The following is a 16,414-nucleotide window of genomic DNA, read 5'->3' as shown; positions in this document are numbered from 1 at the left end:
TTAATTTACTCCATAATTCTTGTCAGATTTTTTTTTCTTAGCCCACATAAGTGGAGTCAAACTGTACTTTGTGTTGCTCCATCTATCACAGACAACTTGGGTAGGACTGAACAGTTGAAAGGCATTCACATAGTCATTGAAACTCGCCTTGTTTGACTGGTACGGCTAGTTTCACCTGCTGCTGCTCCTCCACCAATCACTTGTCTGGGATCCTACGTGATCTGTTGCCTTAAATACTTCGGCTCGTTGACCATAGTTGGGATAGCTAACTTGTCTGTTGGAATGATTTCATCTGCTCTGGGTGGGAACTAAATCAGTTTGTAGGTTTGACAACAAAGCTCAACTGAACAGGTATGTTCCAGTGTCTTCCTTTTCTAAATTAGACTGAGTGTCATTCAGGTTGCTGTATATCCAGCTATTTTTTTAAAATACAGATTTGTTAATTTTTTTATGTCAGCATTATTGGTAAGATTGTTTTTGTTGTAATATGTTTTTTTTGTGTTGAATCAAGGTGAAAGGCAGAAAAGTGGCACATTAAATCACACTAAACATTCGTCCCAATGTGGTTTGTGTATGTTGATAAAATCTTAGCCATAATGCTGCCAACCTACTACCTACCTCCTTGATATGTCACAAACCTCCATATAAATTCAATTTCTTCTTTATAAAATTTGACTCAAGCTTAAACGTCACACAGGAAATATAAATCACATTAGGAAGATGAGTAAGGGGCTGGGCTGCACAGTCTGCCACATTACCTTCAGTGTGTCTTGGCACTAATTCTACCAGTTTTTTTTTTTTTTTTTTTTTAAACCTACTGGTGAGATGAAAATCCTTCCCCCAAAATATAATTCGCTGTTCTAATTATAGTGGTAGAGTTGGATGTTGGACACTAAAATGTCCTAGAGCTGTTCAGCAGAGTTGGGATCTGGTTCCTGTGAAGCCCATGGCATATAATTTCCAAAATGTTCATGCTGATTAAAGCGTTAGCTACCCCCCATGCCTTAGGTATGGGGGGCATTGTTACACTGCAACTTTTCATGTCAGCAAAATATTCTTACAGCATAACAGAAACATTGCAGGGGTTAAAGTTTCAGCCTTTTCCTTTTAACTCGTTGCCCAAGTCGATCTTTTTCACTGACTGTCTCCAGTATGTTCACATCAGCTGATCTCCATGAAGCTTCTATGTAAATTATGTGCATTAGACCTCTAAAAATGCACAGCAAATTAACTCACTGTTGTTGATTATTTTAATCTAAAGGGTAGCCCTCAAGATGGAGAACAAGAAAAAGAATTTAGCGGAGAGATTCCGTCTGAAACCCAAGTTTCCCATCTTAAAGAAGCCCGCCAAGAAGCCACTGGCCAAGCAGGGTAGGAATCTGGCCAATCGACGAAGTATCTCTGTACCCGACCTAACAATGGTGCCAGGTGAAGCATCTACCGAGGATGCTTCGCTGTCTTCTGCTGCTTTTGGCATCTCTCCTGGTCTGAGTGATACTGATTCTATTGCAAGTTCAGAGTTTGCAGACAAACTAAGTGATCCAATCCCAGAAATCAGAACCAGATTTCTTCAGCCTGATCACTCAAATCCAGCTCTGAATAGATTAAGCACACCCCCGGGGACCCTGGGCATTTATGAAGAAATGGATGATTTTGGTTTAGAGAACAAAACGAACCCAGTTGTAAATGAGTTATATGCTAAAATAGACAAAAAAGGCAAAGGGGCCTTATCAAAATTCCCTTTTGAACCAGCTCCTACAGGAAAGAAAATGTCTAACAGTGGACAAGATCCCATACCAAGACCAGACCTTCCAGAGAGAAGTGAAGAAGTCTCAGAAAAGGGGTCTAGAGAAAGTCTTGCTGCTGCAGCGCTGTTTAGAGCACAATCAATGGGAGAGCAAATAAACCCTTATAGAGAAAAACAGAACTCATCAGTTGAGCCGAAAAAGACATCATCTGAAAAAGGGACTCCACCAACAAAAAGACAAAATGCTCGTATAGATAAGCTGATGTTGGACTCTATGGGCAGACCTTTGGAAAGTGGAGATGGCAACTCTCTGAACTCAGCATGTGGCACTCCCAGTGAAGAGAAAGCCAACATGCCTTGGGTGAGAGATGTGGAAGAACAAGACAGAGAACCCTCTCCTCCCCTGCCGATAAACGAGTTCATAGATGAGAATCTCCTCGATGAAACCCCGGCAGATGAGGAGGATGAGGAAGAGGTCAGTATTATTTTTATTATTATATATTTCGGCACATGTATAGTCAGTGGATCCTAGTGATTTCCGTTTACTGTGACAACTGACATCAATTCCAACTGATTGATATATATAAAAAAAAAAAAACACCCAGCACGCCCATGCGGGCGGTTTATCCTTCAAGCTCGGGTCCTCTACCAGAGGCCTGGGAGCTTGAGGGTCCTGCGCAGTATCTTAGCTGTTCCCAGGACTGCGCTCTTCTGGACAGAGATCTCCGATGTTGTTCCCGGGATCTGCTGGAGCCACTCGCCTAGCTTGGGAGTCACCGCACCTAGTGCTCCGATTACCACAGGGACCACCGTTACCTTCACCCTCCACATCCTCTCGAGCTCTTCTCTGAGCCCTTGGTATTTCTCCAGCTTCTCGTGTTCCTTCTTCCTGATATTGCTGTCATTCGGAACCGCTACATCGATCACTACGGCCGTCTTCTTCTGTTTGCCTACCACCACTATGTCCGGTTGGTTAGCCACCACCATTTTGTCCGTCTGTATCTGGAAGTCCCACAGGATCTTAGCTCGGTCATTCTCCACCACCCTTGGGGGCATCTCCCATTTTGACCTCGGGACTTCCAGGTTATACTCGGCACAGATGTTCCTGTACACTATGCCGGCCACTTGGTTATGGCGTTCCATGTATGCCTTGCCTGCTAGCATCTTGCACCCTGCTGTTATGTGCTGGATTGTCTCTGGGGCATCTTTACACAGCCTGCACCTGGGGTCTTGCCTGGTGTGATAGACCCCAGCCTCTATGGATCTTGTGCTCAGAGCTTGTTCTTGTGCTGCCATGATTAGTGCCTCTGTGCTGTCTTTCAGTCCAGCTTTGTCCAGCCACTGGTAGGATTTCTGGATATCAGCCACCTCCTCTATCTGCCGGTGGTACATACCGTGCAGGGGCCTGTCCTTCCGTATCTATCCTTCCAATATATATATATATATATATATATATATATATATATATATATATATATATATATATATATATATATATATATATATATATATATATATATATATATATATATATATATATATATATATATGTATGTTATCTCATCAAAGTGAACCTCAACTGTCACGAGAAGTTGCTTAAGAAAATAGTTGCGGTAAATGTAACATGAAGTAACAGCACAAAAACTGCCAGGATCACTGGACACATTTACTTGAACCTTTCCATGCTTTCATTTAGCTTTCAAATAGTGTGGCTTTGTTTTTCCACTCGCTTTTGCAAATGAAGCCAAATGTTGTAGTTACTGTATCCTCTAGTATGCAGTCATGAATGAAACCTTTTCTAAACCTGAGCCCAGACCTTTGGTTTTATTACATTTGATCTCTTGAGCTTTTAGGCAAATCACTCAACTGATGAAGCATCAAAAGCTGGTTGGTGTTCAAGTTAAAGTCCCTGTGTGGAGAGAAGCATCCGCTTTTGTTTAGATGTCTCTTAGATTAAAATAAAAAAAATGAAAACAAACCTCAAAAAAGAAAGATAAAAACCTGTGCTACCAGTTAGTCACACAATGTGCAAACAAGCCAAAAAAGAAAAAGCACAAAAGAGGTCAAGCAGAATTCACTTTCTCTTCAGATGCTACGTCTACAAAGCATCTACTGACTTTTTCACCCAAATGCAATAGGTTGTCATTAGCAAGACATTAATAGACACCTTTTTTGTAATAATGCAAACAACTGACTAAATAAATAATAGTAACGCTATTATGATTCCCTTGGAATGCTACACAAACCTAGATGGCTTGGCTGTCCTCGACTCAAATGATTGCGCAGTTTTATATTTTATAAAGTGTCACAACATTTTTAAAAATCTATTTTTTTTACACAGCTTGCCAGTGAATCAGCTGACTTCTTTGACGAAAATGCTTCAGTGAGTATCCACTGAGTTGTCTTCATTTTATTAAGCTAATCATCTGGTGTGGTAAATGCATACAAATATCAGTGATTCTCCGCAGGATGTTACAGGGGGGTGTGAGGATCGAGTACCTGCCCCATTCCAGAGGTATCTCTTGAAAATCAACCTGAAACGAGGAAAAAACCTGGTCATCAGAGACAAGCGCTCAGGTACGCCAAAAACCTACAGGTGATCCATAAAATAAGCTCTCGACCTTTAACAACCTGTAAAATTAAAAGATCTCATCTAGATCTTAGAAATTTGAATAAACTAACATCAAATCCTGTTCTTATAACAGCAATTTTTTAAAACAGTCTTGGTTGGATCCGTATCTATCAAAACGTTAGATCATAGATAGATCACATGTCCTGTATACAGTAAAACAATGCATTTCTTTATTTGTTGGCTCCTAGGGACAATCTGATAAAGTTTTACAGGCACGTGAAGTCCATATTGGTCTTGTCAGTCTTATTGTTACTGTGACAGGAATGTAAGGTGAGATATCCTTCAGTTCAGGTCAGTTCAGTTAAAGCTCCTATTTGCAGGTGAGACATCTCATGTGAAGTTATGCACGGACAAAGAAAAAACAAAACATTAGAAAAGTATGCAGTCAAACGAGTATGACAAGAGGCTGACGATACGATGAGACACTACTGGTATTGTGACGACTGTTTGCCTGTAGATTTTTAAAGTGGAAAAGTCATCCCTTACCTCCTAAAGTCAAAGCTGTCTACCACTGTAATTACTTTGGAGATGTCTTTTGGTTTGATAGTTTGATGTTTACTTCCTAAAGTGGCAGAGCCGTGCTTTGGTTACGTTACGAGTCACCGTGTGTAAAATCAGTTAGATATTTTGAAAGGTGGTCTCAAATCTTTGTGTGCTTAAATGACTGTTTCCCCCCATATCTGGCATTGATCTGTGAGAGGCAAAAAAATTTTCTTTCCCCTGAGGCCTAGGTCGGCATTTACTCTGGGAAAGCTACACCCTCACGTGGTCATAGGTTGAATTACAACATATGAGAAAACTGTGAAGGCTGATCAAGAATCCAAAATGAAAGCAACATTCTGGCTTTTATTTTAAGGTTAGAACAAATGTGTTCAAATTGGCCTCGTAGAAGGTCAATATTTTAAAGCTATGTTAATCTCATCAGTTTCCTTCTAACCAATTATAAACCTTGCTGTGCCTCCCATCACCTAACAGCTATATATGGTGGTGGTACTTGAAATGGTGCTGCTTTGTGGTACAAGGCTCTCCCAGCCATACTTCTAAGCTAGTTGAGACCTCACTTCCCCTGACAAGATGGCACAGTGATGATGCAATCCCCACACGCCCCCTATCTCTCCACTGTTTGCCCAACAGTCAACACAGTGCCAAGAGCTCACCAATGGCATACATTGTCATTACATATTCTAAAAGGACCCACATAACCAGCCCCTCCCCTCTCCCATTCCTTGGTTTTTGTTCTCCCCTTTTTTTCCCCCTATTAATTTCCATCGTCACCATTCTCAGTCCAGAGCTTTTCTCCTTGCTAGCTGCCACATTCTCCTCCTGTCAAGCTGCCTGGAGGTTTCCCTGTCACAGGCTGGCAGGGTGGAGCTGCTGTGGGTCCTGCCTGCCTTTGCGAGATGTTCATTTGGAGTGGGGAGCTGACAGGCCTGACAGCCCATCCCCACAGGGCCTTTGTCATGTGATTCAAGCCTCCCTGCAGGCTCTCTCAAGCACCCCTTTATTCCCCTATACAAATGAAGGCATGGGGCTGGCTTTCATTTTTTTGGCCAATCTGCATGCAATTGCAGAAACAAAGAAGTCCCTTACCCCCACCCCACTCACAGACAGACTTTCTTAACAAGCTTGGAGGATTAACACTGGTTGCTTCTAGATTTTGGTTTCTGGTAGCCTCATGCTGGCGAGTGTTTCTACCCTGTGACAATTAAACAGCTACATTCTTCTGTTTTTGCCATGTGTGGGGTGCACCTCCTCCATACATATTTCACTCTCTCACACGACGAGCATGTGGGGGGGAGGAGGGAGTGTATACGAATGTGCGTTTTCATGCACAGTGTACACTAATAGAGCGACAAGCTGCTAACATCGTTTAGTTTCCATTTAGTATTTCCACTTCCTCTATATGCTGTCATGGAACCAGCTTGATGACTGATAATTTAACACATAAGATCGCTCCTCCACTTGTGTCGCACGACACTCTCTTGCTGATTTGCCCTTTATTGTGTTTCATTTAGGTACCAGTGATCCTTATGTGAAGTTCAAAATTGAAGGAAAACAGTTCTATAAAAGCAAAGTGGTTTATAAAGACCTGAACCCTCGCTGGAACGAGTCCTTCTCCCACCCTCTCCGAGACAGAGAATATAACATAGAAGTTCGGGTAGGCGCTGCTTATATATGATTGCATTTTGCAAGGGACACTGGTCTTGTGCCAGACCGGACAATTTCAGTCTGAATGCAAGGCCAAGAGATGTTTAATTTAATACATGCCATACCTCTAATAATGTTGCAGGTCTATAATAAAAATCGGACCTCTGATGATTTCATGGGTTCCAGCTTTATTTCCCTGAGAGATCTTGAACTGCAAAAGTGAGTAATACTTTTACATTTTAGAGATTAGTTTATGCACAAGGGGTCTTCTCATTTTTAATCTTCATACCCTTCCTGTCTCCTCACAGAACCAATGAAATGGAGTTGCGTCTCGAAGATCCAAAAAGCAAAGAAGATGACATGGGAGTCATTATTGTTGATGTCTGCCTGATGTTCAGAGACGCCACCATCAAAAAAGGCCCGGTAGGAATATTTCAGACATTACAAGTGTTTGTGTGATGAAAATCTATATTCTTACCTGCTATTATGCACTCATTCATTGCAATTCTTCTCAATTTTATAGCGATTTGGACCCAAAAGAAATAAGGTATGGGTTTTTTAAATCTTCACATTTGCTTTTAATGCCATGATATTTTTTTAATTTCCTCATTAGCGCTTATGGTTAGGCTAATCTAACTCACTAGGGGGCAGTAGCTCACTACACAATGGTGCAACAAAGAACGAGGCATATGTTCAGGACTCAGGCTTTTGTGTGTAACCTTGTTATCAGCACAGCCTATTTCCTTTCTGCTTTATAGTTAACCTTTTTAGCAATGCATACTATATTCAGTCAGTGGAATCATTTTGTGTAAAGAAAGTATGGTACAATATTACATTCTGATCAAAATCAAAGTAATAGTATTCGCTGAATATGCTGTCATGAAAGAGCCTTTTGATGAGCATTATAGAGCAGTATTTGGTTTTGTGGTAAACAAAGTTCCGTCTCTTCTCAAGTGGTTTTCAATATATTGAAGCAGTAATTAGATTCAGAGTGAAATAGGAGGGTTGCTGTTTGGGACTCACACTGCAGCGATTGGGTTTATTTTCACACCTATGCTGTCACTACATCTGCCACTGTTCAGTCTCTTGATGGTCCAGTAGGCAGTCTCAATTTGAAATTAGATGACAAAGGAATGAATGCCATTTTCATACACATTGTAGGTTATCCACTACAGATGGTTAAATATACTCAAAGGGAGACAGAAATGTGTGGCGGGACTCTGCGCGCTGTTCTCCTGCCTAAATCACGGTGCTAATTTAACAATGTAACAATGCCATTTTTACCCCCCCCCCCCCCCCGCCATTTCATGTTTTTTTTTTTGACAAACGTACAATATCTTATTGCGTTTAACACCTATCCTGGAAGTGCTGAATACCCGGCTCTTGCAGCTCTACTCCCCCTCCGTCAGAACATCGTTTTCTCCCTCTGTGTTACCACGACAGAGACAGGGAATTGCAAGTGCCTGAGTAAAAGTCTGCTGTGTGACAGTGTTTCAAACAGGAGGGGGCGTATGGGAGAAGCGGAAGGGAAGGGGAGCGGGGGGGGGCTTGGCTGTTGGAGGCATGTTGCCAGTGTGGGATGACTAAGATCGGCAAGGCTGATAATTCCCAGGCATAGCGGGCAATAACCCAGATGTTAGGATGTAATATCACAGCTGTGGATGGACAGTGCTGAGACACCAGCCAAATGGACCTGGGTCTGAGCTCATCATGCTTGTCCCCATGCTGTCCCACCATATGGAAGCAATCGCACAGCCCTTTTAAGACCAGGAATAGATTCTCTTTAGGGGCCACTTACAGTTAAGTGGAATTGTTTTATTGGCCGCTGAGATAGAAATGTGTCCAAGATAAACACTTGGGATGACTTGGCTGAGGCCTGTTTTATATCGCTCCTCCACTCCCTCTGTTCCTCTTCTTTTGAAGGGCCTGATATTTATAGGGCTGTGCCTGTGGTATTCCATGTTAATTCAGGTCCCCGAGATGTGCTTTGATCCCCTCCGGATTGGGTGGCAATGTGGGTTGCGACCCCGTAGCTATTGAGGAGGGGCCGGAGTGGCAGGGGAGTTGCAGTGGGGCTGTTTGAAGCGCCGTCGCCGGGGCAGCCGAAGGAGCCGGGCAATCAAAGAAGCGAGAGCAGATTACGCTCCTTCGCTTTAATTACAGTCAGCCCTACACAACCTCTGTGCTGTTTGTTTTTACAGCCCTGGCCTATCACCGCACAGCCTCACGGGAACTCTAACATGGAAACATATCAAGGTCTCTTGTTCTCTCTCACACTTGCTCTGTGACACACGGCGGGAGAAGTGGATTATTTGCTGCTCTTGAAGGCTTATTGAAAGCACAGTACCCTGGTCAGTTTGATATCTTCACCTGAGCAGAAAAACACTCGTTACTTTGCTGGCTGAATTCAAAGTGGATACATTTGCTAACATGCAGTAAAACTCTGATGCTGGCTATACATGCTGCATGTATGCATAATTTGCTGATGAGAGAGAGAGAGAGCTGTGTGGTTTGCATCATTACTCACTGCTGCCTGCTGTCTCTGGTGCAGTATGCCAAGTGTCCTGCCTCCCCACACTCAGTCTGGGAGCCAGTGATGAGTGGGACTGTCACAGCCAGGGACATCTGGCTGCTCGCTGACGTCCCTCTCTTCCTCTCGTTCCAGGAGCCGCCATGGTGTGGCTCGCCTGTCAGTAGAGATGTGCTAATGTGCACCAACAGAGATGCACTGTATAATGTAAACCTTTGTCCTACTTTTGTGCACTCTGTGAACATGATGAGATGCCAGGCTGAGGCGGGAGCAGGTAAAAGGGAAGCGATCTCACAAAGCTTGCGCGCATGTTGCGTTGAGGAAAAAAAAAGAAAAGAGAAAAAGATCTAACTATCTGTGTGCATCTTTGCCCCGCAGCAGAACCAGGCCACGCCGGCTCAGCGCTCGGCTGAAACACAGAAGAATCAGCTGAGGAACCAGATGTGGACCGGGGTGCTCTGTATCACCTTGGTGGAGGGACAGGACATGCCGCAGTGTGGCCAGGGTGACATTTACGTCCGCTTTCGCCTCGGTGATCAGAAGTACAAGAGCAAGGTTGGACTGGTCTCATTAAAAGTCGCTCTCTTTTTGCAATTCTCCTACACTCCCTTTACTCGTGCTCCTCTGTCTTTTTAATGTCTGCTCTTTAGACTTTAACTTTCTTCCTAGGCCCACTCTCTTACTTCCCCGCTTTTCTCTCCCAGCAGGCGCCTGCCACTGACTCACCTCCACCTTGGCTCACTGGGCCATGGCAGAGGCAGCTCATTAGACTGGGCAAGGCTGCCACTCACTTCTAACTGTGCTTCGAGTGCCGGGCTTCATTGCCTTCATTTGCATACCCAGCATGCCCTGTTCATCTACCTGTACTTGTTGGCCTCCCCCCTGATGATTCCATGGTGCACTTGTCTCATGTTGTCGTGTCATTTCTTTGTAAACCTCTCTGCTTTCCTCTCTGCTTGTTTGTTTGTTGAACAAAGCTGATTCTAATTGGAAGCTGTCAGTGTTTACAATCCCACAGTGGCTACTGAGGTGTACACATACAAGCACACACAAATAGATACACATACGCGCAACATACCTCTCTTTCTCCTCTCCTGCCTCTTTCTGGTAGGACTGAGTGAAGACTTAATCCAGCCGTCATGCAGGAGCTGCTCAGTCTGATAATGCATTAAACCTGACATTGCGTCAAAGTGTTTGTGCGCGCTCGTGTATGTGTGTGTGTTTCTGTGTTACTGTATGTGCTGAAGCCGCATCTTTTCTGCCCTTAGAACCTTTGCATTCAGCCAAATCCCCAGTGGAGAGAGCAGTTTGACTTCAATCAGTTTGAAGATAACCAGGAACCTCTACAGGTGGAGATGTGCTCAAAGAGAGGGAGGAAGAGTGAAGAATCATGGGGGATGTGAGTATTCCCTGGTTCGTAAAGTTACATTTGCCCACACACTCGCTCACCCGAGGAACTCACACTCCTTACAAATTGTTTCAATTGAGCGAATCTCCTTTTTTGTGCGCCAGGCTTGAGGTTGACGTGTCGACACTTACGGTTAATGAGAAGCAACTCTACTCCTATATGCTGAACCCAGGAAAAGGCAGAGTGGTGTTTCTGATCACCCTGAGATCCGTCTGGGGGGTCTCCATCTCTGACATCGAAAATGCTACCTTGTCAAAACCTGATGAGAAAGACGAAGTGGTGGAGAAATTTGTACGTTTTTCCTTTTGTACCTGTATAATTTTAAAAAGAAAAACAGGACAATAGTAGTCATGCACATAACACCAACCGGTTCAGTAATGAGTTCAAGTTTGGGATGTAGATGGGATTGCTTAAGATGAATATATGATGTAATATATGTATAGCAGTATCACACTGAATAATTATGCCTTCTTTGTTTAACATTTTTCAATTTCATCTTTCCAGAGCTTAAAAAACTCGCACAACTGCATGAGAGATATTGGCATCCTTCAGGTTGGCGTAATCAGGGCAAATGATCTCCCTGCTACAGACATTAATGGTATTCAGCTACTCCAGATCATCTTTTTTTAATTTTCAGATTCATTTCTTAGATAAGAATAGAATAGCCCTTTATTGCGATTGAACATGTGCAATGAAATTGTGGATACATCACATTGTTGCTGTTTTGCAGGAAAAAGTAACGCCCTGTGCGTTATAGAGCTGGGGAACTCTAAACTTCAAACTCACACAGTCTATAAGAATGTAAATCCAGAGTGGAAAAAATCCTTTACATTGTAAGTAATACAAGTAGGGAAAAAAGCAAATCTGTAGCAAATTTTTGGGATATATAATTTAATATTGATCACATTTGAATTACTCATTCGCAGCCCGATTAAGGACATCACCGATGTGGTCGAGTTGACAGTCTTTGATGAAAATGGAGACAAAGCCCCAAACTTTTTGGGGACGGTGGCCATTCCTTTACTTACTGTAAGTCTGCTGAGTTTATAAATATCTGTTTAAAAAAAGTAGCAAATCACTTTTATATGTACGTATGTATTTTGAATTTCCCAAAGGTTAAGAATGGCCAGGAGATAACTCTGTTACTGAAGAAAGAAAAACTGGGAAGTGCGTCTAAAGGAAGCATCACTCTGGTGCTGGAGGTTATCTACAACAAAGTAAAGATCAAATCAACTTGGTCAAAAATTGTTAATGTTGATAATAGCCTGTATTATATGTTGTGAAAAGTCTTAACGAACGGAAGCATTCGTTTGTTTTCTTTGTTTGCCTCAGGTGGGAGCTAGTGTCAAATCCTTCCAGCCCAAGGAGGCAAAATTAACAGAGGAAACCATCAAGTTCAACAAAAAGGTGATTTCGATTGGTTTTTGCAAGATTTTGCAAAAGAAACTAAAAGCTTACAATAAAGTCTCCCCCTCACAATGTCCTAAAAAAGTGGCCACTAAAAATCTACACATAGGTCGTAGTTCAGATTGTTCTACTCAACCTAATTAGTTTTATTGGGTTTGGCTTCAACGTGGCAAATAAGGGATTGTAAAGCCGATCCAAGCTCATTGCAAAGTCATAAACATTTTGTCCAGTATCAAAATGATACTAACTGGTGTTTTCTTCCAATTATTTCCCATTAGGTTCTTGCCCAGAGTATATATCGGGTCCGCAAAATCAGCACAGCAGTTCTGTCCACGTTACAGTACATTAAAAGCTGTTTTCAGTGGGAGAGCACGCAACGGAGTCTAATAGCCTTTCTGGTAAGTCATTGCCTCATGTTAATGAACTCTCTTTAAGCCTAGGGGCGAACAAGTTTTGTCCCATTTCACTGCAGCCCAGTTTTAACTCTTTCATTTTATGTGAATTAGATGTTGAAGAGATTCTTTGGTTTAGCCATTTTCTCTCCCTGCTGGACTTTTTCCCATGAAAAACAATGGCTGCCTTCTGTTTTTATCCCATGTGCAATGTGATGGATGTGATTTATCCTTTAAATCAAACCCCACTTGGCTTTCCTTCACTTCTGATGACATTAGAGTGTATTTGAAGGTGTGGGGTTTGGGCGTTTGTACATCTGACTTCTTAGCAAAGCCTCCTAACCCAGGGGATGGTGTAAGGAGGATCACAGTCTCAGCTTCCTTGGGTAGAGTAGTGACAGTCTGCCTCTGAGATTTGAACCTTGTTTAAATGTCTCTGTTTAGCTGTTTTTAATGAGGGTATGTGATCTTAGTCCTAAGCTTAAATAATCTTAAAGCACCCAGTGAATCCCCTGCAGTACAGCACATGTAATGTCATGATTAAGAGTGCACACTTACCATGAAAGCCCTGCCAGCGCTGTGTCAGGGTGAGGAAGCGGTCACAGACAGGGTGTGTGAAGAACTCTCCTTTCACCGCCTTTCTTCTGTCTGCTCTGTCTCAGGATGACATGCAATTCATACCTGGTGTATTCTATAAGCCCTTCTCACTGATCCTGAGGTGCAAATCCCCGCAGGCAATGGCCAGGCTCAGTGTATCACAGCCTTTAGAACAGCACGGCACATAGACAGGCAGACAGCGGACACACAGACAGGAAGGCAGAGAACAATGCAGCCAATTGTATAAGGAGAGTGGGAGGCAGGCTACTATCTGGGAAAGAAAGTTGGAGCACAGAAAGAGGAAGACAGTTCAGCGAGAGTGCGGGCGAGATAGTGAGAGACTTGGAGGCAGACGGGCAGGCATGGATACGGGCAGGAGAGCAGGAGGATAGGCAGGCTGACAGGTGACAGGTCAGCGGGATGGGGCCATCTTCTTCCACCTATAATTAGATCCTCCGCAGGCAATGGGAGTGCGAGGTGGTACACTCTAATCTTTCATTTCCACTTCTACTCCACCTGCTGTTTAAGAGTTCAGCAGATTTTAAAATTGAGGAAAGAGGCTCGCGCTCACTTTTCTCATGGTGACTGTCATTGTTACGGCAGTGTAGCCCCCCCACCCCGTCGTCAGCTGTGTATAATCTGTTCGCTGTCGGTGAAAATGATAATTCTTGCAATTCTTATCCTTTTATTTGAAACAACTGGCACGTTTTCAGACACTGATACCAGCGTGCAAAAAGCAGACAGTAACACACCAGTCAGAGTACGCCTGTGCCCGTGAAGAGGTGCGCTTCAAATAGTCTAAGTGTCGAAGGTCGACGGCGAGAGTTGCCCAAAGAGAGCGAAACTGCCATTGTTATTCATCACCCACTAATCAGCAGACTGAGAGTACAGCGAGTGAAAAGCTCTTTTTTTCCCCCCCCTTTTCAGTGATTTATTATAGTTTCAACAGGCACAATGAAACATGCAAATCACAATACTGTAAATACTGCAACAGGAAAAAAAACTCCTTCTGCTACCGCCTCACTGTCAACGAGGCCAACCGCAAGGTCCTGACTGACTGTCATTACAAGCCTGGTGCCATGCCACCATCCTCGTCTCGTGCCCCTGCCCACTCCAAGGGCGCTCACCGTACAGTCACTTCTCCTCCTCCAAGTCACCGTTTCCAATTAAGTTACTGTTTGGAGCTGTCTAAAGCAGCATGCCACCATGTGCTTTAATGAAAGCAGCTCCCACTCCTATCTTTATATCTTTAGGCAGTGGTAATAAGGTAACTGATTCAGACATTGACAGATGGCCTCTGCTTGCCTCTCAGATGTGCATAATTATACCACTAGTGTCTGCTCTTTTCCACAGTGGCAGGCAGCGCAGGGCTTCTCAGGGTATAGCAGTTGGAAACACTGCAGCGGTGGGTCTAGCTATAATATACATTACAATACATTATTTATCATGCAGGCAGACCAGTCCTACCCTTTTACACTATATACATCCTGTAATGCATTACCACAGCTGTGGTTTTTACTGGGACTGCGGGATGCTCACGTAGTGCTTTACCAGGAATACTTAGCTATTATATCACTCAGTCCCACAGGCCAATTTTCTGACCTCTACACAGCACGTAGTCTACGCTGCTACCCTGTTTATGTAGATTTTATAACTGGATTATGAAGAGTTTGTTGGTTTAGGGTGTGCAAGGTACTCAAATTTTGCAGAGATCAGTGAACTGGTTCCAAAGACTGAATAAGCAAGTTGTGTGTATATATATATATATATATATATATCTCAATTTGATTTCCCCCGTGGGTAGCAATCAGAAAGCTGCACATTGACTTATTTGGCTGGGCGACTAACGAGTGTTTTTGTGGGAGAGGAGACTCCGTAAGGAATGGAAAGACTTGCAGTGTTGTTACAGTTTGTGAACGCGGGGCGGTCGCTTGTTTTGACTGTGCAAACTCATCAGCAGAGTCCATACTTTTTGAAGTTACCTTCAGTTTTCCACCAGTGGGTTGCAGTTTTAAAATAGTCTCTCTAATTAGGTAATGCAATTTAAGAAAGGAAAAAGAAAAACAAGAAAAAGGGGAGAAAAATCTTTGTCGTGCATTTAAACAAAGTTTTGGCAAATCCTCATAAACATTTTCATCAGTAAGTGGAAATACAAACATGAAATTTGGATTTTTTTTCCTCCCTTCTTCTTGTTTATGCTACAGTAATGAGCTGAGGATCTGGGCTTTTAAAGAGTTTGACAACAGCATGTTCCTTTCTCTGAGAGAGAGGGAAATTTGACAGCTAAAATCTTCATAAAATAACTGCCTTTAGATGTGCTTTTCACTAAGACTGAGCGAGATGAATGTGCTATACATCAGCAGCGACTGCAGAGGGGTCACCCAGAGTTCTTTGCTGCACGCAAGGATACCACCTGTAGATGGAGCTACAGCACTGCTAGAAACATCAGCGGAGGCGCTGGAGAGATCAGATCACTAACTTTTTCCCAACAGGAGCCATTCGTGGGAACAACTTGGAGTGAAATCTTCCATTCTGTGCATTAAACCAAAAGACACAAGTTTCTTCCAGGAAAAAAAGAAGAAGAAAAAGATGAAAAAGAAAGAAAGAAATGAGCGCGTATTAACAAGCCAAATTAATCTGGAGTTTAAAGTTGAGAACAATTTTGATTTAGATGAAATGGTTGAAAGGTAAAAAAAGGAGGGGGATCATTTACACTTGAAAGCTTATTTTGAGCTTTGCTGTCATTAGACCGTTTTAAGTATTTAAGTAGAATTAATATTTTAACATATGAGGTACCTCATCTGTCAGGACTAACTAGAAAGAAACCTGTAAACCTTTCGTGAGTATTTGAACCATTTTCTTTTCGACATTGCCAGGTAACAACTGCTTTAGACATCATTTGACGGCCTGTGAAATGCTGATTGCCTCACATCACACACTGTAAAGATGGCATTTGATGAATGTTTGATGCGGTGCAGCTGTAAACACACTTGGCAGCTGCAGCGGGCGCTCTTTTTTTTTTTTTTTTTTTTTTTTTTTTTTTTTTTTTTTTTGTGGGCTGATAGAATCATCGTCGTCCCAGATGAGGGCAGGACGGGGTCAGATCTGGCTCCAGAGGTCTCAGGAGACCACCTGTGTAGAGCAACAGCAGTCAGAGCCATTAACCAGAACACCATCCTGGCCAAGATGAAGGCCACAATCAGAGTTGTCATAATTGTTCTTGTTAACACCGTCCCTGAATATGAGATGCTCTGTGAGTCTTGGATGTGCTCTTTTGTGGTTTACTGCATTGCGGCGTGCCTGGGCTTTTTGCGAGAAAAGCAAGAGGTCCGCGTGCGCCTGTGAATCGTCTCCTTGTTTCTGCTTTACATCTGTTTTCTCTCTGTTTGAAAAAGTTGGAGGCCTTAAAGGAGTGGTTTTTTTCAGTCTCATGAGGGTTACACTCTCCATCTCTGTGGCTGTGGGAGTTCTCACAGGCTGTGCAGTGGGAATGTGTCTAGAAGGGAGAAAAAAAATGATGGTAGCGATGGCGGTGTGTGTTCATGGTGTTTTA

General features: G+C 43.0%; 1 protein-coding gene across 1 annotated transcript in view; it reads left to right on the top strand.

Annotated features, from left to right (window-relative positions):
- The first annotated feature begins 216 nt into the window (after positions 1-216).
- The window catches only part of mctp2a (multiple C2 domains, transmembrane 2a), a 33,726-nt gene continuing 17,528 nt past the window's right edge, over positions 217-16,414 (top strand). Inside the window, exons 1-17 of the mRNA XM_080874216.1 lie at positions 217-351; positions 1,262-2,222; positions 4,089-4,130; positions 4,216-4,324; positions 6,395-6,537; positions 6,670-6,746; positions 6,836-6,950; positions 7,051-7,074; positions 9,436-9,612; positions 10,326-10,456; positions 10,570-10,756; positions 10,970-11,063; positions 11,196-11,298; positions 11,392-11,494; positions 11,581-11,682; positions 11,798-11,872; positions 12,151-12,270. Coding sequence (XP_080730342.1) covers positions 1,275-2,222; positions 4,089-4,130; positions 4,216-4,324; positions 6,395-6,537; positions 6,670-6,746; positions 6,836-6,950; positions 7,051-7,074; positions 9,436-9,612; positions 10,326-10,456; positions 10,570-10,756; positions 10,970-11,063; positions 11,196-11,298; positions 11,392-11,494; positions 11,581-11,682; positions 11,798-11,872; positions 12,151-12,270 — 2,550 coding nt within the window. The 5' untranslated portion in view covers positions 217-351; positions 1,262-1,274. The remainder of the gene's footprint in view (positions 352-1,261; positions 2,223-4,088; positions 4,131-4,215; positions 4,325-6,394; positions 6,538-6,669; positions 6,747-6,835; positions 6,951-7,050; positions 7,075-9,435; positions 9,613-10,325; positions 10,457-10,569; positions 10,757-10,969; positions 11,064-11,195; positions 11,299-11,391; positions 11,495-11,580; positions 11,683-11,797; positions 11,873-12,150; positions 12,271-16,414) is intronic.

Source organism: Rhamphochromis sp. 'chilingali' (genome assembly GCF_963969265.1).
Source record: "Rhamphochromis sp. 'chilingali' genome assembly, chromosome: 2".
Lineage (NCBI taxonomy): Eukaryota > Metazoa > Chordata > Actinopteri > Cichliformes > Cichlidae > Rhamphochromis > Rhamphochromis sp. 'chilingali'.
This window is presented reverse-complemented; position numbering and strand designations above follow the sequence as displayed.